General features: G+C 38.9%; 1 protein-coding gene across 3 annotated transcripts in view; it reads left to right on the top strand.

Moving 5' to 3' along the window:
• The window catches only part of LOC128798552 (ubiquitin-conjugating enzyme E2 E2), a 201,794-nt gene extending 181,298 nt beyond the window's left edge, over positions 1–20,496 (top strand). For all 3 annotated transcript variants that reach the window (XM_053962217.1, XM_053962227.1, XM_053962233.1), the window contains one exon: positions 19,705–20,496. In XM_053962217.1, coding sequence (XP_053818192.1) covers positions 19,705–19,802 — 98 coding nt within the window. In that variant the 3' untranslated portion in view covers positions 19,803–20,496. The remainder of the gene's footprint in view (positions 1–19,704) is intronic.
• The last annotated feature ends 3,666 nt before the right edge of the window (positions 20,497–24,162 follow it).

The raw sequence follows: 24,162 nt of genomic DNA on the forward strand, positions 1-24,162 counted from the left end.
GAGTCTTCCACCCTGGCCTCTGAAGCAAAGAATCAAGTATCAGTTACCCCCTACTCTTGCATTTATGCAAATCTTCATTAGAACAACAAATAGGAGTAAGAATGGCAGCTAATTTACCCTCAGTCATACACAGTGATTAAACGGCGCTGAAGCACAGCTGCAGCTTCATTGGCAAGCGCTGCTATTCTTCTCCGGCAGGCTGAGCAAATGAAAAGAGGTGTTTGCTCCTGCCGCTCCTGTCATTCACACAGTAATCTACAAAAGCCACGGAGAGAGTCTCTTTCCTCCCTGGTTATACATCACCGCCCTTTGTTCCCTATCACTCCAGGCAGGAGCAAGTTTGTCCTTTTTAAACAACTAATACAATCCTTTACTCATAAGCTGTCTCAGACCCTTCAGTCCTGATTATTATTAATTGTCTCTGTTTTGCTTGGCAGTATCAGCCACTAAACAGTGTTAATGAAAGGTCTGAATTTTGTAACAGCTGGCTGACTTTTCCATGGGGGGAAGGGGTGTTGTAGGGTTTGTGTATGACTGAACCCGTGTGCATTATCTGGGAGTGCAAGAGAGCCAAGTGTATCAGAGAGATGGGAGAAATGGTGGGATACACTAGCCCAGTCCAGGCATTAGTATTTTTCTTTGAGGTGGTACTCAAGGCCACAGCACATGTCTCTTTGTACAAATCAAGGCTCCAGTCCTGTAAATACTTTGGCATGCGCATGAGCAACCCCACAAAACCTGATAAATACCTTTACCTGCATGAAAGAGAGAGAGGGAGAGAGAGAGAGAGAGAGAGTGAGTGAGTGAGTGAGTGAGTGAGTGAGTGAATGTTTATAGGCTTTATGCTTGAGTGCTGAAAATGCCTGCTTCCAGTGTTAGCTGCTAGGGCTGGCCTGTGTGGGCAGTTAGTTACTGCAGAGTAACTCCATGTGTGGATACTCCCCACTTTGAAAATGTATTAAGTTACAAAAACCTGTCGTGCTTGGACTAAAAGTCAACTATACTTTAAGTGTTCAAGCGGAGCCTGGGGAGTGTAAATTTCCATACTGCCTTAATCCAAAGAGCTTTCAAGTGCAGATGACCACTGAGGTTTTGTGTTTTACTGAGTTTGAAATGCTAAGCAAATTAATTATTTTTTATAGTTACAGAGCTGGTGATGTTGATCTGGGTCAGAATGTTAATTTTCTCAGTTGATCATTGCCATCCTGACCTTGCCAAAGGTTCTTGAGCCCCAGGAAAAATATCATTTGCAAATGCTTCAGAGAAAATAAATTGTAACACTGCAACACTTTTCTTTGCATGGCTTCCTTCTTCACATTCGAAATCTGAACTTGGCTGGCCTGATTATCCATGATGTCTGAACAGTCTTAACATCAAATCATGTCTGCTTAATAGCATGCAGCTAAGCCTTGATTAGAACATCAGAACAAAGCCTACCTCTCTCTCATCCAGCCTCTTCCTTTCTGGTGTCATACTTTGGCTCTGGCTCCTTACCATTTTCCCCACGTGCAAGTTCCACGGTCAGTGGTGATTTTATCCCTCAGTTGACATTCTGGAACCAAATGCTCTGCTGCTGCTTCTGGCCCTCTTCCCTGCGTGGCAGCTGCGCCCCTCTGTGAGCTCCTGCAATGGGCATGTGCCAGGGGGTGCATACAGAGGATGAGTGGCAGAGTGTGATGTGGCCAGCCACGATTTTGCTTTCCCACAAATATTAGCCTGAACATTTGGATGGCTACTGTAGCCAAAGTAACTGCTGAAGAGCTCTACAGAGCCTCACTTGCTTTGCTCTTTAGAAACCTCTGCCTGATTCCTAACCTGAGCTGACTCACAGGAATTTTATACCCACTTGTTTTTAAGCAAGTCTTGTCCCATACCTTAGGTGACCATTTTTCTGGTTTTCACTCCTGGTGTACTAATTAAGAACCATCCTCTTCCTTCTTGTCTTTATTTGATGCACACTACCAGACCTGTGTCTATGAGTCTCCTTCTGTAAGAGAGGCTTTTTGTTCCCCTGCTCATCCTCACTGCACTCATCCTTCCTGAATGCTCCTGACTCTTGGAGTTCACTGGGGCATAAGGCACAGCTAGACAGACTAACCTGCTCATCATCACCATCATCCAGGTGGAAATATTTACTGCTCCTTGCTGGATGTGCCTATCTCACTTGGCAGCCCCACTGAAGGTTATTTCTGTCTTAGCCCTGTCATCTTCACTCTTTGTCTGCTTTTTAACCCACTGAGTGAAATGGTGGAGAAAGGAAAAGAGGAAAAGGAAATAGGAAAAAGGAATAAAAAGAAAGGAAGAGCAAAAGAAAGAAAAAGGTTTTGCTAGAAAGGGCAAAACCTCTGCATTAACCTCTGGCAAAGGATATGATCAAAAAACTGCCTGCAGTACCCACTTCACTGGGGTCAGCACTAGTCAAGTTGGTTGTTCTGCTCTCAGATGCTTCAGTGACATATTATCAGTGTAAAAATGCTTGTCTATTTACCTTTTAAACTCACCAGAAAGTGTGAGGCAGTTTGTTTAGTGTTACCTGTGAAGTTTGCTGTGAACATAGTTTGAGGCTGAAGCATGCGTGTCCTCACAATAAATGTACTTATGAGAGTAAATGAGTAGCACCACGTTACTTTGGACAAGTAGCACTACATTACTTCAAAGTGAGACCCATCCATTTTTATAGTAGTTGCAGTTGCACAGCACATCTGAAAAGCAGACTTCGTTAAAAAATTCTGCAATGTACATTGTGGCTTTCAAATATATTGTACCCCGGTTAGAAGTGGATGTGCCGTTTTTTATAAGTACTGCCATAAATCATGAATTTACTAGATGGTTTCATACTTTGTTACCCTACATGAAGTAATGTGGCTGTGCATTTTAATGACTTATATTTATCTAAGCATAGATAAACAAAGTCAAAGATCCTAAGGTTATGGGGATCTTTACATCTCACTAAGGGACACAAGACATGCTTTTAAGCTTTATTCATATGAGTCATCCTTACATTTTGCCTTTATCTTCCCCAGAAACCTCTTGGTTTTATCACAGAGTAGGTATAACAGGCAATTTTGGATAACATGCTGTTGTTGTTTTCTTGTTACAATTACAAGTTATCCATGTGGTTTGGCATGATTTAGGTCTGCCAAAAGATATTAACACCCTTACATACACCTGCATGAAGGTACTGGTATTTAAGAAAATTTAGAGATGGGATTCAGTTATTACATTATTCTTTTTCCTTTTTTTATTTTTTCTTTTTCCTTTTTTTTCCCTCTTATCATTTTCCTAAGGGTGCATGAGGTTCTGTACTCTTGTTGCTGAGGGTATAAAATCTCAGTTCTGTCATCATTTGCAGAAAACGATTCAATAGTGTAATTTAATGCATATCTTTGATCCTCAGTGGAATCTAAAACAGCACTTTGGAGAGTGATTTTTCAACATAATCTTAAAAGCCCTAAAAGCCTGAATGGTATTTGCCCTGCTACAAAGCTGCTGGAATTGCTGCTGTTACCAGAACCTCTGCAAAACACGAGTAGGTGGGGATATTTAAGTCAGACAACATGCAAGGGAAGGAACTGAATTAGTGATTTCTCAGCCCATTTGCCTTTCAGACAGCATTCTTGGAGGGAAGTTGGTGTCCTGCTGCAATGCCACTGCCCTGTCCCATCCTTCAGCAGCCATCCCAAATCCAGCTGTTGGAATTGCTCCAGCCAGGGTTCATATCTCCAAGTGCAAGATGTATAGATCAGCTATCTAGAAAGCTTTGAGCGCCTCCACATTTTGAATTTGTGTTAGTACTTGGGAAACTTAAGCTTCATCTGAATGTTTGTTCATAGCAATTCCACAATCTCTACAAATTTGCATAAGGTACTGACAGAACTACCTGGAATACCCAATATACAATACCCATGGAATTGGCTTCTGCACACCCCAGACAAAGGGGAGTAGGCTCATTTAAGCCCTCTCAGGAAAAGGCATCTCCCACCAGGAGTTGGAGTGAGGCTGCCACACTTTGATGCCCACTGACACACTCCACACTCCTGACACTGCTTTGGGCTGATCATGTTTGGCACAGGGGCACCAAGAGCCAGAATTGCCACAGCCACTTAAAAACCAAGTGTGTGTCAATGTATCAGGTTCCACAGGAGTAGCTCTGCTTCTTCAGCCAGCAAAGCCCCAGCCATACCAGCATGCATTTTAATACACTAATAGATGCCTACTGTATCAATGAAAAAGATCTATTTTCAGAATTACTGTGATACTTGAAAACACTTTCCTGGCCAAAAAGAAATAAAGTTTAAAATAAATCCAAGGCAGCTTAATAAAGGAAAATGTAACATAGCTGTAATAATAAAATCTGTTCCATGCTGGAGCATTTGGCTCTGAGTGGGAATTTGGCTGACTTGTGGTCACAGCTCTGCTATTTGGCTTTCATGTTCCAACTTTAAAATAGATACCCAGCCCAAGGTAATGGAGAACAGGTCCGTGCTCCTCACCACTCAGCAGCCCGGGTATATCTTCATTTCTCTCCATTATGCCATATATCTCAATCTAGCAGGAAGCATGTACCATGTTCCTCCTCATCTGGTGCTTCCCCATAGCAGAGGCTGCTTTCTCTCAGTGCCAGTTCACATCAGGTGTTCCTTCTGCAATTTTTTTAGACTTCCCAATTATCATTCCTTCTTTTCCCCTCACCCCCAGTTGTGAAGTGAATTTAGAAACTCTGGATGACAGCAAGTTCAAGGGATGAGCCACTTCTCATTTTCCTCATTCTTGTAATTTTTTCCTTAAAGTGATAATCTGCATGTTTTGCTACTATCAGAAACTGCTTCAGAATTCAATCTGATTTTTTTTCTTTCTCACTTAACATCTTACCAGCTTTGTTCAGTTTATCAAAAAGGACTCTTAGGCTTTCCTGTGCCCAAGTACATGCTGTTGTGGTTTGTAGTGAAATTTTGTTTCCTTTTTGAACATTTTTGTCAAGACATATAGAAGACAGAAAAATTATAAGTACTCCTTATAAATAATTATTAAAATTTTAAATACTCATTCTTTAATAATCCATATTTGAGTAGATTTGTCAACTGTGATGAATATTCTGGAAAATTACTGAAATACTTTTAAGCTGGTAAAACAATATTAATTTGTCCCATTTTATGAGGCTGGCTAAGCCCTGCTACTTTGCTTCTTTCCTGGCACCCACAGGCTACAAGGTGCAATGTCACAACACAGTACTATCAGACATACAACAAAACAATCTAATTTTCACATATATCCTTTTTGTAAGCAGCAGAGGGTCATGTAAACAATGAAATTGCTCTGTTGTCTGAGATTATTTATATTCTTTAGCTTGGAGCTGTTTTTTCCCTTTTTGTCAGAGTTTGTATACTGTACTCTGTCAGGAAGTGGGCAGGTTTCTGGGCTGTTTCAGCACAATGGAAAATGCTTTCTTTGTATCTGAAGCAGGAAAATACTCTATACCATGTCACTCAAGCATGCCAACAAGTAACACAGAGTAAATGAAAGTTAAAGCAGCTGGGAATCAGTTCAGGGAGTAATGTTTTTTGGTTTGTTCTGAGTTGCAACATAACCTTTCTGTTCCTTTTTACACCTCTGACATGAGTTGTCTCCAAACAGGATGAGCTCACTCAGGAGGCTCTGGCTCAGCAAAGACAAAGTGCAGTGTGAGGTTGCTCTGGTGCCTCAGTGCTGCTGGACGGGGAGCAGAGCAAATGGGTGTTCAGCATAAAGGCCATCTAAGAAGTTGTCCTAAGGGAGCATGAAAGGAAAATCCAACATAAAACTGATGGAGTTTGTTCTCTCAGTGAGTGCAGAATGACTACATCAAAGGTGGGGTTGTCTTGAGAACAACATGAGCAAAGAGATCCCATCAACTGTGACAAAGTTCTTTTTGCAAGAAAGTACTTGTGTGTCTATAAATACTGTATGTTCCCCTCCCTGTTCTGCAGAACCTGCTACATAGGTACATTTTTGTATTTGCACTGATCGTATCACAGAATCTAGAGCTGATATTTACAAATTCCTGGTAGCTCATCAGTGCTTTCTCTTTCCATTCCTTTTAAAAGATACTGTGCTATACCAGTTATGCTGTAGTGTGTATACAATACTAATTTCTATAGTTTGAATCACTTACATCTTCTCATATTCTGAGCTGAACACACAATACCCATATGTTAAAGGCATTTAGGCACCTAAAGCTGCTGGCTGACAGCTGGCAGGGTTTTCAGTACTTCCCATGGGATTTACACATCTGAAGTCTCACTAGGAGCCTCTCAGCACTGCCAGGAAGAGACTTGATATACATCTGGTCTTTAAATATTTGCAGACACATACACCTATATGTCTTCAACTCTGAACATGATCTATAAACATGGTATTAAACAGATGTAAATGCAAGAAATGCAGCAGCACATTATGAAAATTACATATAGATATTCATTGAAATAGAATTAATTTTCTTTGCCACGAAAAGCTGATGAAACTGTTACAAGATTTGTTCTTATCAGTTGACTAAGTCCCCTCAACATGAACTCATGACTGTGGGGATTATTATAACAGCAGGGAAAACATTTGTGAACTGTCATCCCTTTAGTAGTTCTCAGAAAAATATGTCTTGGAATATCTCCTAATTATGTGTGCAGGGGGAGGAGGCTTGGATCAGGATTACTATTGATGTTGGCCTAAATCACTGCTCTTTTCAGTTGCACTTGGACAACACCTTATGGGTAGAAGACCATTATTTGTGAGCATAGAGGCTTTTAGTGTGTTTAGATTTAGGCTATTCAAAGCTCACAAGACTTCATTAAAAAGATTAACACAACTATAGAAGTAAGATTGTTTAGAAATACTTCGTTTTAAACCCCCCATTATGGTTTCAGAAGTCTACAGTCTGTTTAATTTTTTTTTTTTTTCTCCTGAAAAGTGTCTGGAAATATTTACATGAGAAAATTGGTGGGTTTATGTAATTTAGAAAGTGAATGGTAGAGATTATTTTTTAAAAATAAAATCTGGATTTTGTGGTATCCAAGGCATGATGCAGTCATTAGCTACAGCTCCAGATGCCAGTCACACACACACTTACCCTGTTCTTTATTTATTCTGATGTATCTGGAACTCTGCAAATAATAATGAGTAGAAGTACAGTCACTCTCTAGCAGAAGACCAGAGCTACTCATTGAGTCAGGTACATTGCCTGCAACTGCTCATCCCTCAGTGGTTCAGAGAAAAGTGTAAAAATCCTTCAAAGCACTTTACTCACACAGTAATACACAGGAGAGGAAATTCCCTCCTAGCTACAGCTAAGAAACAGATTATGTGCTGAAGCATGAGCAGTACAGCCTTTGCAATGGTAGCTCAGGTGCTGCATGGCTACCAAGTTTTTTAATTCTTTTTTGAGTTTACTAAATCACCTTCTAGTATTTCTACACTATACTTTTTGTGTGTGCTTAACAGTTTGATGTATGAAGCATCTCCTTTTAACTTTTGCTAAATGTGGTGGAGTCTTGTTTGTGTTCTTTTCTTGCCATGGAAAAGAAAAAGACCACTTTTTTTAAAAAAATCTTCTTTACCAAATTACCTGTCACATCTTATTTTGTGGGTTTTTTTCCTTCTCAAAGAAATCACCTTAGATTTCAACCATTCCTTAAATGGAAAAGCTTTGACCATGCTATTAATGATTTCTTGTCCTTTTCAATACTGTTTCTGCTCCTAATTTGTTTTTGCTTTAGGAGATGTGAGAAAAATTGAACCTCAGACATAATAATACCCAACCATCAGTTTATTAAATCTTATCTGATTAAATCAGAAATTGACTAAACTCCAAATCAGTAAAGAAGCTTTGTACATCTGTGACAAGAAATAAATGTAAAGGGATGTAACTGGCACTCATAAGAAAAGAGTCTTGTCACAACACTTAACTGTTCTTCATTTTTATTGTTCCTCAGAAAGGGTTTCTAGAACATCTAGAATAAAGTCTTATCACAAAATGGAAGTAGAGCTGGAAATATATACACCTGACTTTTGGGTTTGGTTTTTTTTTACCTTAAACTTATAGAAGCTATATGATAAATATACATACCAGGCTTTTAAAAGTTTGTTGATTTCTGCTCAAGAAGTTCCTGCACAGAGTTTCTTTAAGCTTAGGCTCAACCATCGTTAAATTAAAAGTCCTTCAGAAAATGCATGAATGATGGATGCTACAAATACAAAAGGTTACAATTCATTTTCTTTCCAATAAACATGTGTAATTTAAAATACTACCAGTGGAGGTTTCCTATGCCCATTAGCTCAGAGAGAAGACAGGTACTCTAGTGCATACACATAATAAATCTTTGAGTGAACCAAGACCAAAATAAGTCAGCAACATTAAATGTTTAATAATGTGAAGTATTTAAATAAAGCTCTTCGTTATTTCTCATATATTAAACACAGATTTCTAGCTTAATTTCAGTGAGTTCCAAGATAAAAACTAAATTGCCTTTTAAAATACTCAAATATTTTACAGTCATTAAATATATTTTCTTTGTTTCATGCAGGTTTTGCCTGCCAATACAGACATGTCTTTAATCACACTGAAATTTTTTTTTTCTTTTATGACGTAGATACATCACTTGCAGGCTTAACCCATTCTACTGAATATATTTGTCTCACTAATATAACTGTATATATTTAAAGGAAAAATACATAAAATAGAAAATCAATAGATTTAGACATCACATTCTAATTTAATCTAATATTAATTATTCCCAGTCAATAAAAATAGCTCAAATCTCAGATGGAGTAAACTGGCATCAGTCCTGCTGAGCTTTTATAGTCCAGATTTTTCATTTAGACTTTGTTCCATTTTTCTAAGTGGGGGTTTGTTTTGTGTGTTTGTTGATTTTCTTTTTCCCTGTATACCTTTTTTAACATGAAGGCAAGGACAGGTTTTCAAATTTCTTGCCATACGTTTCTAACTGCCTATGAACCACCATAAGGAACCTAATTAACATGACTATTTTTAAGACTGATTTTTGCTGTTCCTAAAATACAATTAATTTTTGTTTCACCATAGAAATCACACTGCTCCAAATGCTTTAAGCTCCTGAAAGGAAGCCTGCTACATTTGGCTAACAGATTCCCAATAAGAATGTCGAGTCAGTCCTGAAAAGCAAAATTTATAAGCCTGGATATGTTAGCTATTAAATCATTTAGTCTCTCACTTTCTTGCATAAGATTTCAGAAATTAGTATTCCTGAGTCATTCAGATGCTACCTTCAGAGATGATTTACACTGCTGCAAGACATGTCTCTTGTATTTTGCATGGCTAATTTTCTACTTTATTCAGCAGGGGAGGAGGAAACGGTTGTTTGTTTTTTACAGTTTTGCAGATCTATCAAAGGCAACAAATAAAACAAATTATATGCAGTGTGTGTTTCAGAATCCCTATTTTCACAGCAAATTAAGTTCAGGTGCGTTAGATGGAGTTGTAGACAGCTACTTAAATAGCAAAATATATCGTGCAATTGTCCCAAATTTAAGGATGGGCTGTACTGTAAGATTTCATATTCATGTAGGAAACAGAAATAGAGCTTTGATTAGTAAATTGTTTATAGAATTTTCCATCTGTACAAGGCTTAGAAAAAGGCCCTTCTATGGAGTGGAGCATTTTCAAACTCCAAGATGAATTTGATATCAGAAAATTCTCAGGGGCTGGAATTCTCATTGCTTGGGTTTTTATAATATTGATTAGATAAAGTGGCTGTATAAAGTGGCATGAAAGTAGAACTTACTGTAAGACATTATATTATACTAGCAGAAGGAATTCCTTAATGACCTTTTGTGTCTTTTTCATCTCTACCTTGTATAGCTTTTTTCTACAGCTCAATCTCAGAACTCTTTATGCCAATGCCTGAAATCATTTTACAAAGTGATTATCATTTAGTCAGGCATGCCACTGGAGTCAATGTGACCCCTCAAGTAAGAAAGATAAAATTTCCAAATACGGTTATTCTAACTGTTACTAAATAAGAAATTATTGCTGCAAAATATCACAAATCAAATTTTTTTCAGCGTTGCCATGTAACTTCATTGCAGCTAATCCAGGAGTAGAACCTGCCTTCATGATGAGTACTACTTACTTTGTTTAACTTGTTTTTTCCTTCTAGTCCTATTATAACCTGTTCATAATTAGTCATAATTATATTCATATTCTGAAATTAATCTAGAAGTAGATAGTCCAGTTGGTTGCTAAAATGGGATTATTTTCTCACTCACCTGCTGATTGCCCAGTCATTACCTGTATAGGAAGGGAATGGAGAGGCCTGACTGCTTTTTGTGTTATTGGGTAACAGTAAGAGGTGTGCTCATGCAAGGCACACCTAAACTCCCATTCCTGTTCCAATGGATGTTCAACCTGCCAAGGGATTTCAGGCCCTGGGCTATGAATGAATTTCATTTAGTAGGCCTTTAGAAGGGATAAAATTCTTCACTAACCCCGCCTTTTGTAAATAAAAGCCTCTTGTATTCTTTTGACATTTTTATGGGATTCTTAATAGCAGTTTTGGATTTAAATTTGACAAATTAATAATGAGGTTTGGATTTAAATTTGACAAATTAATGATGAGGTTTAATTGGACGAGAATGGAAAAATCAGATTAAACCAAAATATGCAGCATTCATAGCGCATGTAGGCTTTTCTATTTTCTAAGGATGAATTGCAATAAAGGTATAAAGGGAGAGATTCAAGAGCAGGATTCAGATGACTCCTGCATCTGACCTAAAATGGGTATGTTTAAGCTGAAGATTTTTGATACTGCTTACATTCAAACACTCTTCTAAGAGTGAAAATGGCTTTAGGACTCATTTGTCCCTTAGTGTCTAGAAGTCTCTCAGTGTCTAAAAGACCAGACCATGCAGTAACACCTCCTCCCTTCCTGTCCTCTGGGAGTCCACATGGTAAGTGGATCCTATAGGACCTCCTGGTTTTCTTGCAGAGCAATCTACCTTTGGTACATGTGATTATAGGATGTCTAACACCTCACAAAGCATGGTCACAGAGAATAGCTTTACCCTCAGTTACTTAGGGGTTAAACTGTTTGCTCAGGATGTGTAAGACCCATAGGTCAATCCTTTGCCTGGAGGAGGTGATTAGTGGGAAATAAGGAGAGACAAATCCAGAGGAAAACTGGTTCTGGTTATTTTTAGACACAAGAAAAGCCAATCACACTAGCATTCCTACAGAATAGCTATCCCTCTCTTAGTGAATCTTCAGACACATGAAAAAAATCACATCCACGGTGCTTTTCTGAAAATACAGTTATGGCCCCATGGATAAAAGCCAGTTTAATTATGGGTCTTAGCATTTTGGTTGCTTGACAACATGTTGAGATCCGAAGGCTGTGATTTTCTTATTATCCACTCACAGCCATCTTGCACAAGGTAAATGCATATTGCTGTAGCTTCTTCAAATTTTATCAAACCACATGCCATGTAATGTCTTTCAAATTAAGTTCTGCAGTTACTAACACCTTTTTATTATTTTTTTTCTTCTAATAGCAACGACTGCTTCTCAATGGAGTAAGTTATTATGAACAGACATATTGCTAATGTATCTGTGCTTTTAATATTGAGACGCATCCAAGCATCAAAGTGAAGTGTGTTATTTTAGAATTTTAATTGTTCCAGCATACTGGCACATCTAATAGGTGCATGTTCTTCCTTAATTAAAGGCAATTCTTCGAGATCAGTACACTGTGCTTCGTTGATCCTTGATTGCCTCAGCTAACTCCCAGTCAGCCAGTAAAGTTTATAGAAATCCTGCTAAAAACTGAAGAGTGGAAAAAAAATCTTTCTCCTTAAACAAGAATAATTTCCTTTGGCAAGATACAGAGATAAATCACTGCCAACACTTTCCTTTAAGAGCTGGGTTAATAAAATTGGGCCAGATAATACTCCTTATTTCTGAAACATCTTTTTCTTAGGCAGCCTCATATTTCACACTGGTCTGTGGTAGGTAGCCTGACAGCAATCAAACACAAGTCTAGAGAGAGGAATGAATTTCTCCCTCCATGCTTAGAAAATGGATATTTTAGTAAATGGATGTTTCCTAAACGAGATTTGCAGAGTTCTTTTATTTTTGAAGATAGGTAATATTTTTTTATCCAGACAACAGTTTGGACATTGTAATCAACTCACGTATGCCTTAATATTTGTGTAACTGCAATCATTGTGCAAACTTAACACAGAAGTCAAATGTATTTCTGACAATTCTACGGTGCTCAAAATTTAGAGTCAACTCATGGGTGGCAGCCTTTTATGTGATATACATCTGTACAGCCACATTTATGAAATTATCTAGATACCTTGCCTGGGTGATGGAAAAGCTTTCACAGATGGGAAGCTAAGGCACCACTGTAAGACCGCTTGACTTTCTTTCTATATAAATTAGAATGTTTCTATTGAATGTTGAGAAGTGAGCAGACAAATCTGTAAAATTAGTTCCTGAAATGAGAAGCAGACTTCATTATATGAAGTTTCTACTGTGAACTATAATTTCTAAAATTGATATTAGCTTCACTGACTTTTTTCCTAGTAGACATTTGATCTTTCTAGAATTTGCTCCTTTCTCCTCTAGTGACAACCATTTTTCTTTACTGGAAAAACTAATTTTATTTGTTCTCTTTTTGTAATGCAGTGTTCATTGATCACTTTATCATTCTTCTGTATTGCTTTCAAAGAGCCCCGCAGATGGTTAAGTACATTCTATGTGGATAGTTGAAATTGTGATTTTGTGAAAGTCGGGAATAAATTGTAGTTCAGCTTGTAGGCTGTGTAAAGCAATTCAGATCCCTGCTACCACCCTTTGTTCTGCCCTGAATCACGCTGTTGTTCCAGTTCGTGCGCGTGTGTTGATCAGACTCCCAACCGCGAGCTCGTTTTATTGCTGCACAAACAGGGATTAGCGCTGCTGCGCTCCTTTTCACTCATGCCCTGGGTTTGAGCACTCTTTTCAAAGGTGAAAGGTTAGTGGAGTAATTCAGTGGGCCACTTCACCTGTCTCTGCCCCTGAAGAATTACTTAGTCTGTGCATTATTATTAATGATAGCAAAAGAGAGCAAGACTGCTGCTCTAAGATCACTGAAGGATGCTGTGATGCATTTCACATATCTCATTTTCTACATCAAGACTCACAGTATCCTTGACATGGTCTTCTAGGAGTTCACTGAGTTAGAAACAGGTGATATGTGACTAACTATGAAAACTTCCCAGGGCAAAGTGACACAATAAATAAAATTACTCACAAACAATTCATCTTCTCTTAATCCCTTCCTCTTGGAGCACTAAATTGTTCTGCAACATATTTGGTATAGCATGTCTCACTGCTGCCTTTGCAGTTTTCACTGACTGGTCTTTTTGTAACACTAACTTGGATACCACTGAAAACAAGTAAGAAAGTATAATTACATATTAAATAATTTTTAAATTAAGGTGGTTTTGGTGTGAATCAAGCTGTCACCATTTGCTGTTAAAAAAACTGGTGTTTCGGTGAAGTGTTAGTTTCTGTGCTTGTCCCGGTCCAAACTTTAATTTTTTTTTTCTTTAGTTTGCCTTTTGGATCTTAAACATTGGTACAATTTTAAAACCAACAAATATTGGATTCTGAAATTTTGGCTTTCGCTGCAAACCAGTATAGGAGTATATTCTGGCCTGCACTGCTGTTTGCAATGAAAGCACCAAACAAAATGTAGCTACTGAAAATATGAACTTTTATTCTGGGGAGGTTTGGTTTTGGGGTAACCAATCCTGCCTGTACTGCTATATAAGGATGACTTTAATGCAGGTATCCTGTAGATAACATAGAGAGCACATCAACTTTTCCTTAAAAATAAGACCTCAAGCACTCCACATCTTTTAATTGAAAAATAAATACAGCATAATATCTGGTAAGAGAGGCTGTCCTAAAAGAAACAAACAAAAAACAGTAGTATTCCCTAAACTAAAAATTCTTCTAAATGTGTAACTGAAGTTAAAATAACTAGAAAATTACTTATTTGTTTTATGGCACACATCCTGTCCAAAGAATAGGAAACATTTAATTTCTGGTGACTGCTGTTTCAGTATCAGGTAGTTCTGTAGAACCTCTCAGTGGGGTGCTCGCACAGCTATGAGCATGGAGCCATTTAGTTCAGGAGAAGGAATAAGACCTTTCAAATTACATCTAACCTTTGGAAATTCTTCCACTTTAATACTGCTCTTCAGCTGAAGTCCAACTCTTTACAGCCTGATACAAAACTGAATCTAAACTAGACCAAGAAAAAAAGTACATTCTAAATATTTGGCTGAAGAAACTGTGAGATTTTTATAGGGCTGTGGATTTTTTAGGTTTTAAGGTACTCCAGAAATCTTCTGAGAACCCACTTGTGGTGACGTAATAACTGGCTCCATCAGCTGTTCTCTATTAAAACTGCAAAATACTGCAATGGAAATAAAATTCTACTTTATAAATGCTCATAAAAATATATAAAATGCATACAAACACCCGTAATGTACCTTTTAAGTCTAAATGTGTGTCTCTTTAACCATGTTGGCATTACCAATTGGAATTTCATTGCACATTGTGTGGTTGATGGGGAAGGCACATTGAAATCAAGCTGTTAAACACACCATCTCCGTTTTTTATTTCACTAGAGTATGTTTGCTGTATTTTTAAAAGAGCATTGCAAAGCCCAGGAGATGAATTCTGCTCTGAAATTGCTATTTACTGACATAGAAATAGCTGTAAGAATACAAGCTGAGAAAAATACAGTGCAGCAATATATTTTCATTTATTTGGGGAGAAAGTAGTTTTTAAAGAAGAATTATAGTCTGCCTTCTGAATGATAAAGCAGTTTAACTAGCATTAAACACAGCTGAAATTTTGTAATGACCAAACCTCAGCTCATCCAAATCCCCAATAGCATTAACTCCCTAGAATTGAACTGTAAATTTGATTAGCCTTACAATAGACATGAGACACAAATGTTCTTCCTTATACAGTCATATTAAGTGGCTGCAAAAGAAGATGACAAGGTATTGTGGAGCAGTGCAGACAACCTTTTTAAGCTAGGGACAAGCTCCAGCTCACCCAGCTTTCAAAATCACATAAATACAGGGCAGTTTCATGAATTCTAATATAACTTGAGGATTACATATGGTGAGGTGAGGAGGGATTTAGCAGCTGCAGTCTTCCTGTAAATCATCCAGAAGACTTTTTTCATAGGCTAGTTTTTTAGATTGACATTTCCCTTGTAAACTACATTGCTGAACCATAGCTTCTGTTCTTGCCTGTATAATATGGTGCCTTTTTAATACATTTTCGTTACTCATGCACTGTCCTCTGATGTGAAATTGGATCCTGTAATTCCTGGTGTGTTAATATTTCGCATGGAGTTAATCAGAGTACAGGATAAAAAATTTCCTTCACACAAGTTAAAGGTTATGGAGGCATCCCAGGGTGGGTTTTTAGAAGCAACAGTAAATTACAAGGCCTAAAGTTTTCTGGGTCCAGAAAGTTGCAGCAGCTCCTCCAGGCTGGCACAGCCAGCAGCACCCAAAAGGCTGGGAAGCCCGTTCCTGCCCACAGGACAGGGAAGGAGCTGTGCACAGAGGGTGCCATCCCAGCTCTCAAGCCAGCCACCACACATCTGGTGATCTCCTGCCAGGCCATGAGTTGCATAGATATGCTTTTTTATTAATTTATTGTGGGTTTATTTTCATTTCTTTGACAAGATTGTTTCACCAACACATTCCTGGCATAGCTTTATACTCCTATCCCCTGGTAATTGTTGTCATTTGGACACAGTCCTGTTTAGAGTAAAATTCTGAAATTAACCATGATTCATTGATGAATCATGCTACTTCTTTAAGGAAAAAAAAAAAAAAAAAGTAAAAACTAGAGCAGTTGACTAGTTTTAGAAACAAATTTCTAGCATCAAGATTAAAACCACAGATATATACAAATGGAAAATAAGAAAGCTTTCTGGTAGTGGGAAATGGAAACAAAAGAAAAATGTTGTTATGAATTTTGGGATCCAATTTTCCTTTTCATCTCTTACTTAGACAGTTTATGCAGTGGTTGTTTTATAAATACATATTTGGTCCTACTAATGGATATTTCACAATAACCCTTAAACAGTGCAGCCCAGATGAGCACCAGGTGGTGCTCAGCCATGTGCTACATAGCATAGGGGGGTAAATGGGGACCATTGTTTCTTCCTCAGACTTGTAGGATTTCTTCCTCATACTTGATATTTTGTAGGACTTGGGCACTATAATAAAGGCCTGTGCATGCTGGGAGTTATATCTTCTAATTGTTTTAATTAAGATGCTTCAATTTATCTTGTAATCTCTGTGTTAGGGCCCATCATGGTGAATTACACAGCAGTGGTGACTCGTGACTCATGAAGTGTTGAGAGATGTGTCTCCTTGGACCTGCTGGCTGGAGCTGCCCACACAGCTGCAGGGAGGGACCAATGGCATTTCTGGAGCTCACACACTGTCCTTACATCCTGTGGCACAAATGCAGCATGCTGCTTCAAATTGGCCGCTGCGCCCCTGGTTGGGTGGCTCCGGTCCGAAGTTTAAATTTCCCTCCTCACCAGCTGTCCTGGCTTCCCAAACAAAGCAGTTGTGCCTCCTGATGGCTTTATGGCTTCACAGCAACTGGTAAAATAAGCCAGTTCTTCAAGCACCTATTAAAGTGTCCTTTTTAAAGTCCTCATAAATATTTACATGCGACACAGTTCCAGACCCTCTGACAGAGATGCGAAATAGCTGAACCTCGCTGTCAGTAACTATTTTTCTATTCCTTGAAATAAATTCCTTGCTCTCAAATGAGCAAGTGGTTTTCCCAAACTGTGGGTTTGTTTTTTTATTCAGTATTGTTATAACCAACAAAACACATAGCCAAACTGAAAAAAAAATCAATCTCATTGCTGTAATTACTGAAAGCACCTTTTAGTAGCATTCACTTGGCAGCTGGCTGTGGGTGCAGCTGGTCCTGCTCATGCTACAGCAAGCAAAGACCTCTCTTTGCTTCCACAGTCCTGCTTCATACAGGCAGACACCAGTGGAGGGAGGCACTGGCTTGGGAGAAGCACCTGAGATGATTGATAGTTGATTCTCAGGTCACTCAGCAGGAATTTACACACCTACAACAAAAGCTTTGTAGAGCTCAGACATCTTACAGGCCATCACCTCCACTCTTTTAACTGCCAAAGAAAAGACTGCAGAGACAAAGGCTTGAACACACGGATAAATAGCCCAGTTCGTCCATTACTGGACTTGAACAGATTTCCACACCTTACCAAGAATGCCTCTCTCTGAGTCTCTCACCCCAAAGGAAAGGAGACACTGTCCCATGCTGGGAGGAGGTTGGGGGAAGAGCCTGTACTTTCCAAAGCCTTGTAAAGATGTATGGTTTTGAAATACTTTCTTGTTCCTAAAAGGAGATATAGATGAAACCCCATACTAGGAAACCAAACATTCTAATTATCATCCAGGTTTGGGGATGATGATGTGATCCTCACAATTCATGCAGTATATCAAGGAAATCAATTTACAGCTCTCAATGTGAAAGACATGCTTTCACAGAAACATTCATCCTGCACATGAAAAAAACTTCCAGATTTGAACTAGATAAACCTTTATTTACTACAGCACATCACTGTTCACTGACTCATACTAGGTTTTATAAAGATCTCAGAGGCATCACTTTAAAAACACACTAAACCTCAATAAGAACTTGCCGCATTCCAGATGGTAATGCTGTGATATTCCTGCAACCCTTCCCAGCCTGAGGCCTCGGAGGCCAAACCCCACCTTCCCCTAAAAGCATGAAAACCAGGATATGCTTCAAATTTTGCTTCAAAGATTGCTTTCAAGTTCAACCATTAGTCTACATTTCTCCATGAGTCTGTGGAAGTGTTTCTTTGCACAGGGGCCTTGTGTCTGAGGAGGGTGTGGGAATTTGCAGTGCTCTCACACTCATCCCCAAGCTGCCATTACACAATGACAAGGTTTCCCTGTTGCTATTTAGGGAAATCTTTTGTGAAGAGAAATGTTGCCCTTTCCTATTGCTCAGGTTCCCCATTTACCCTGCAGTGCTTCTCAAACCTCATTCCAGCCACAAATAATTTTTTGCTACTTAAGAGACTGTTAACCTCCTACTTGCACAGGACAAAATCCCTCAGATAATCCCCTATACAGTTTTTCTCCCTGGTTGTGGAGTTAAAAGTGATATGCTTTCCAGTCTACAGCTTTTAAATTTTATCTTAGACCAGATACACTTATTTTACACACGTGCGTGTAAAAATAATCCAGTCCAGGCCTCAGTGACCTCCTCTGGATATATTAAGATATTAAAGGTAAGCACATGCAGTAAGTGCTTGCAGGACTGAGACTACAGGGACTTAGTACACTGCAGTCACAGTGATTACTTACTTGTCTCACTAATTTAGAAGGTTCAAACTTAACATTCAAATCACAGGCTCTTCCTGAAAGTGCAGGTTATGCATGGAAAGCAAAAGAATTTTGTTTTATTAGATATTACTCACTAATATTCGGTGGGATTGGCAGTCAGCCAATCAAATCATTTTTGGCTAAGCCAATATGTTTCCCCTATCATAAAGTCTTATCATCAACAACCAAACAAAAAGCCCAGATTTCCTCTGCTCGACAGAAGGCCTGACATCTTGTCCCAGGAATTTCCGTGGTTAACAGTGCAAGCACCACACTCAGATTTCAACTGTACCGAGAAAGCCAATGCTCAGATTGTTCAGTGGCACCGTCTTCAGACAACAACAAAGCTGATTAATACCTAGCTTTCACAAGAAGTCATCTTCATCTGTCCTAAGTCGGGGGAAAGTGTGGTATCAGTGCCTCTGGACTTGCACAGTACAATCTCAGACCATTTACTGTCGCAGCAGAAATATCAAGAGCATGTGTTTCCCTCAAAAAAAGGGGAAGCTATAAATTTTGTCTGTTTAAAATGAGAAAAAATGTTGTCTGCAAAAGAAAAATGTTGATGAAATGCAGTCACTTATGGGAATGTCTTGTCTTGGATTGTTTTTTTTAGGCAACTGATTGGTTTTGATTAATTATTTGTGAAGAAATTCATAGATCCAGACCATGTAATGCAGCATTCTGGCCATAGGAATGCTCAGAAAGATCCTATAAATTAAATTAAAAATCCCAAAATCTGGAATTAACTTCTCTTGCTTTGAAAATAGTACTTGCTGCCCTAATTTCTTACATTTCTTTATGCTTTGAAATTAAAGTATTTAAAAAAAACAAAGCAACATTCAACCTGATAACAGAATTAGAGCTCATCCTCTTCTTAAGTGAGAATATGAATAGTTGTGGGAGTCCAATACCATAAATAAATTACATCACCTGAAGGTGAGTTTTAGCTCAAAATAAAATTAACAGAACTTTTTTTTTTTTGTGAGGTAGAACTTTAGAAAATTGTTTCAGTTATATGTTTAAGAGATGTGTAGCTAATTGCCATCCATCCCACCTTCATCTCCTTCCTTCCCTGCTTTGAAAACAAGGCTGATATATGTGGGCACCTTGTTAGACCTAAGAGAACTGAATGAATGTGGATCTAAAACCAGCTTTTTCGTCCTCGCGGGGCTGACGCGCGTTTCACGGTTTGTGTTTCCTTTTCAGCTGACCCCCTGGTTGGAAGCATTGCCACTCAGTACATGACTAACAGAGCAGAGCACGACAGAATGGCCAGACAATGGACCAAGCGATATGCCACATAGGAACCTCCTCAAGGATTTGCTGGACCTGTGCAAGCACATTCACTAAGTGCATCAATAGCCCTTCCCTTCATTCTTATTTTTTATTAAATCTTGAACCATTTTGTGACAAAAGGTTGTCCTTACTTCCTTTTTTTTTTTTCTTTCATTTTGGTTTATTTTTATTTGTTCTGGGTTTTTTTGTTCTGTTAACTTGAAAGTTGTTTCCCTCAAATGTAGACAGGGAATTTTGGTTATCAGTGCAAAGAATGTTGGATCTGTAATAGTATAGAGCTTTATCAGAAAGCTTTGTATTAATGTGTGGGGTTGGTTTTTTTTTTTTTCTTTCATGTGGATTTGGGGAAAACAAACAAATTCAGAATTATATCTCATTTCTACTTAAATGTAGTGTTTAGGGTTATTTTTTTGTACTGAAGTCTTTAATGGTGGGTGCATGCTACTGGGAACAAGTTTTGTATAAAAGCTTAAAATCAAGAATCACTGTGCATTACTAAGACTGTGTTTATCACTAGCCTTCTGTTTCCCACACAAAAGGCTATTGCATTGAACAAATTAATATGTATTTTGATTTACTTAAAAAAACAAAAAAAAAAGTGCTTGTAAATTTCTTAGGGACCTGCCACTTTTGACTGTGGATCAGTTGATGTACACTTGTATTATTAAAGCACTCAATAAAACACTGTGGCTGATAAATGCACTTCTTGCAGGACAGTGCTTTTGCGTTTATGCAGCATAGGCTGCTTAGTCCTCACATAATACAACTGCAGGTTAAAAAACTATTTTTAGACCTGAACTATTCACTTATTCTCAACAATGCATTTTTTAACTTAGAATTCTTCATTGTGCCTTTCTTCATATACAAACATCTTCTAAATTTCAAGGCCTTTCTTTCATATGTCTGTGCTCAGACTTGCTATTCAGAAGCCTCTTGCTGCATCTTTTACACTGTGGCTTCACTATATCCATCTTGTTACATTTAAAATAGTTGGCAATAAAAATAGCCTTGCAGTGAAAGCAGAATATTGATGTTGATTTTATACAGCAGGCCTCATTTTGCCTTTCTCGAAGCTCTTTGACTGTAAAAGGAACTGTTATTTAAAAAAAAATAAATGAAGGTTTTCGATGGGAAAATTGAGCCCACTGCACCAATCTTTCCCAGCACATTCAATGATAAGGGTATTTCTATTCAGATTTGACCTTCAGGCTAATTTTAGATATGCAGCTATGGAGGAAAAACTTCTCCTTGGCTAAGGAAATGTGTGGGTGTTGTGATTTAGAAAATATATACTGTGATGCTGATAGCTGAATGTTCTTTGTGTTGCAAGGCCTATTGGAAAATCCCTGTCTCATATAATTAAATGCTACAGATGCCATATACAGTGCTTGCTTCCCCTCTCTCTTCTCTCCTTGCCTCTTATGTTTAAAGAAGATCTTATCTTAAAGAAGATACATTACAGCAGGGTCACTATAAACAGGGAGACAGGAAGGCCAAACAGGGAGACCAAATCCCATCAGACTCCAACTCAATTCAACCATCATGAAAACTAAAGCAGTCAAGGTGACACCACAGGGTGTCTCTACACCCACCACTGCATTGCTCAGCACTTCCAGGCTCTTTTGGTTTTCTCTTGGTCATTTGCTAATAAACTGAGCAGACATTCAGCTTCAATCTGCTGGTGAACTGCCCTCTGCGTGAAGAAAAGCTGAATGTTGATGTAGCTGAAGCTGGTCTATACCACCCCAAGAACCATGAGGATCTCAAAGAAATAATCAGACTCTCTTGATCAAAGCAAATAGAGAGTCTTCTGCTGTCTGTAGAAGCCAAGTGTTTGCAAGCCAAGCCGTACAACATTTCAAGGCAAATGGGTCCTAAATACAGACATGAAAGAACAATGACATTTCAAAAACAAAACAAAACACAAAACTCAGACTTCTCTGAACCAGAAGTTCTTACAGTTTAAAAGCTGTGCACTTTGAATTTGCAGGTAAGTTGCCCTCTCTGTGAAGTTGCACAGTCACATTGTCCTGGATAATATAAAATTACTGCCTTAAGAACCATGAGGATCTCAAAGAAATAATCAACAAGGACCAACCCACATTGATTAAAGCAGATGCAGAGTGTTCTGGCATCTGCAGGAGCCAAATCTTTGCAAGTCTGGCCATAAAACATTCTCCTCTGTTTGCAAATCTGCTCTACTTGCCTCCCAAGCAATTACTTCTCTTCATCTGCTAAACCTGGGAAATATGAAGCATTATTTAAAACCTGCTGTTGTTGCTGAGGAGAAATGAGCCATCCCCCAACACAATTCAGTCTGCCAATAGAGGCCCAGTAAAAATAATGGATTGGCACAATCTCTTTTTCTCCTTTTTTTTTTCCTTGGTCTAGGAAATAATTGCATTTTATTTTGTCTCACCTTTGCTCTTCAGATCATCTCTAAATGTAGCTGATTCCTGCTTCTTCTTTTATGATAAATCATCTTTCTCATTTCTTTTAGTTGGTAAAATCTGTGAGCTGTTTTCAGACAGCTGGGTATGAAGATCTTCAAGTGACTTGCACATACTAAAACATTCAAGAGGCGACAGTTGGCCTAAAACCACATGCAAAGGCCATCGGTTCAGCAAATCTCAGTATTTTCTCAGGGACATACAAATGCTAAAGCTGGGACTTGTTCTTTAAGGACATCTTACAGCTGTTCTGAATTCAATTGCAATATCAAGTAAACAATATTTAATTTCCAGTAACCCCAGCTAAATGTCACTGTTCTATACCCTTTGAGTTCAACTCAGATGAAGCAGAAATCAGGGAACTCTTCAAACTGCATTTCCCATTCACAGATTACTGAAGTGGCGTTCACATCTCCCTGGCCAACTGACCAGCTGATTTCCCTCTTCAGAAAATTGCACAACAACAATGCTTAAATCAAGGTTCCCAAAACTGTCCTGTATTTTCAAAGATGGTATTTCCAGGCTACTGCAGGAGTGAGCAGGGCCATAACCCTTTTGATTGCATGCATTGTGGGTGATTGCAGCCAAACAGTTAAAATTCATTACAACCAGCTGCTGTGCCATGAATAAGGCAGGAGTAATTCCTCTTGAAAGATCTTTGTTCAGGTTTTCATACTGTGGGCTGCAGGTAGATGGTCAGATCCTGTGCCCAAGCAATGGATAGCAGCTCACAGCCCTTCTTCCCTGCTACCCTGTGCAATGATAGCAGGGGACTCTAAAACACCAGACAAGTTGGGACGCATAAACCCGAGAACTGGGTTCCTCCTCCAAGCCTTCTCAACCTTTTAAATTCTGTCCTTTGGGCAGTGCATGCTCTAGACACTTTCAGCATGCTGGTATGGTGTGCCTTAATCCCTCTGATTTATTTGCCTCACTCACCCATTCCTTCTTTCTGGATCCTTTCTTCTGCTTGATGAATTTATCATTCACAGCTGAGAGAGTACCCAAGGCACTGATCCCAGTTCAAATAGCTCTTCCTGAAGTTGCCTGAGCATAGTAGCCCCTTTGACCCCTGAAGCAGGTGCCAAGAACCTGCCCCCAGGCCTCTCTCCTTTCCCCCTTGTCTGAGGCAATGTCTGTTAGAAAAGCAGAGGTGGCTCCAGTGGAGTAGGAAGATGCTTTCAGGCAGTGCAGCAACTCCCAGCTACTCCAGCTCCAGTGGTATCCTGGGATCCCTTTTCTCCTTTCCAGTTCTCAGAAACTTATCTCTAAAGATGGATATCTTACCGCAGGCCTGCATTTTGAATTGTGAAACCTATAGCAAAGACCCAAATTCTGTCACCTCCAAAGTCCAAACATTCAGCCTTGGCAGCCACAGTTCCAGCAGAGCCAATTCTCCTGCTGGCTTTTTTTCATCCTCCGTTGGTCTTTCTTCTCTTCTGCTTTTCATTCCCTTTCATTTCTCCTCCTATCCTTTCCCCTATGACATCAATATACTACATCTTGATGTTTCTTTCTCTTTCCTTCCCTTGCCTTAGTCACAGCTCTGTTCATGATTATGAAGACACTGTGTCTGTAACACTGGAGCTGCTTGAAGTCTCCTGATTTCTAGGTCTTAGAAGCAAGAAAGAGCTTTGTATGAATTAAGTACTTCCTCACTGTGCCATGCCTGGCACGGCTATAAACTAAATCACTTCTCCCTCACACATCATTAGCAGTAATGAAATCCAGGCTGGCCTCCTTAGCATGGCATCCATATGCAAATGAATTTCCTCAGCTCAAAGGATCTGTAGAGACAGTGCATGGCTGCTTGGGATGCCTCCAGCAGCCTCTCTCAGGTCACAACTGGAATATATTTGGGGACTACTACTTCCAGGAAGAGTTTTATGATACCTTTAAATCCATCATTCTGCACCCT

Source organism: Vidua chalybeata, chromosome 1, assembly GCF_026979565.1.
Source record: "Vidua chalybeata isolate OUT-0048 chromosome 1, bVidCha1 merged haplotype, whole genome shotgun sequence".
Taxonomy (NCBI): Eukaryota; Metazoa; Chordata; class Aves; order Passeriformes; family Viduidae; genus Vidua; species Vidua chalybeata.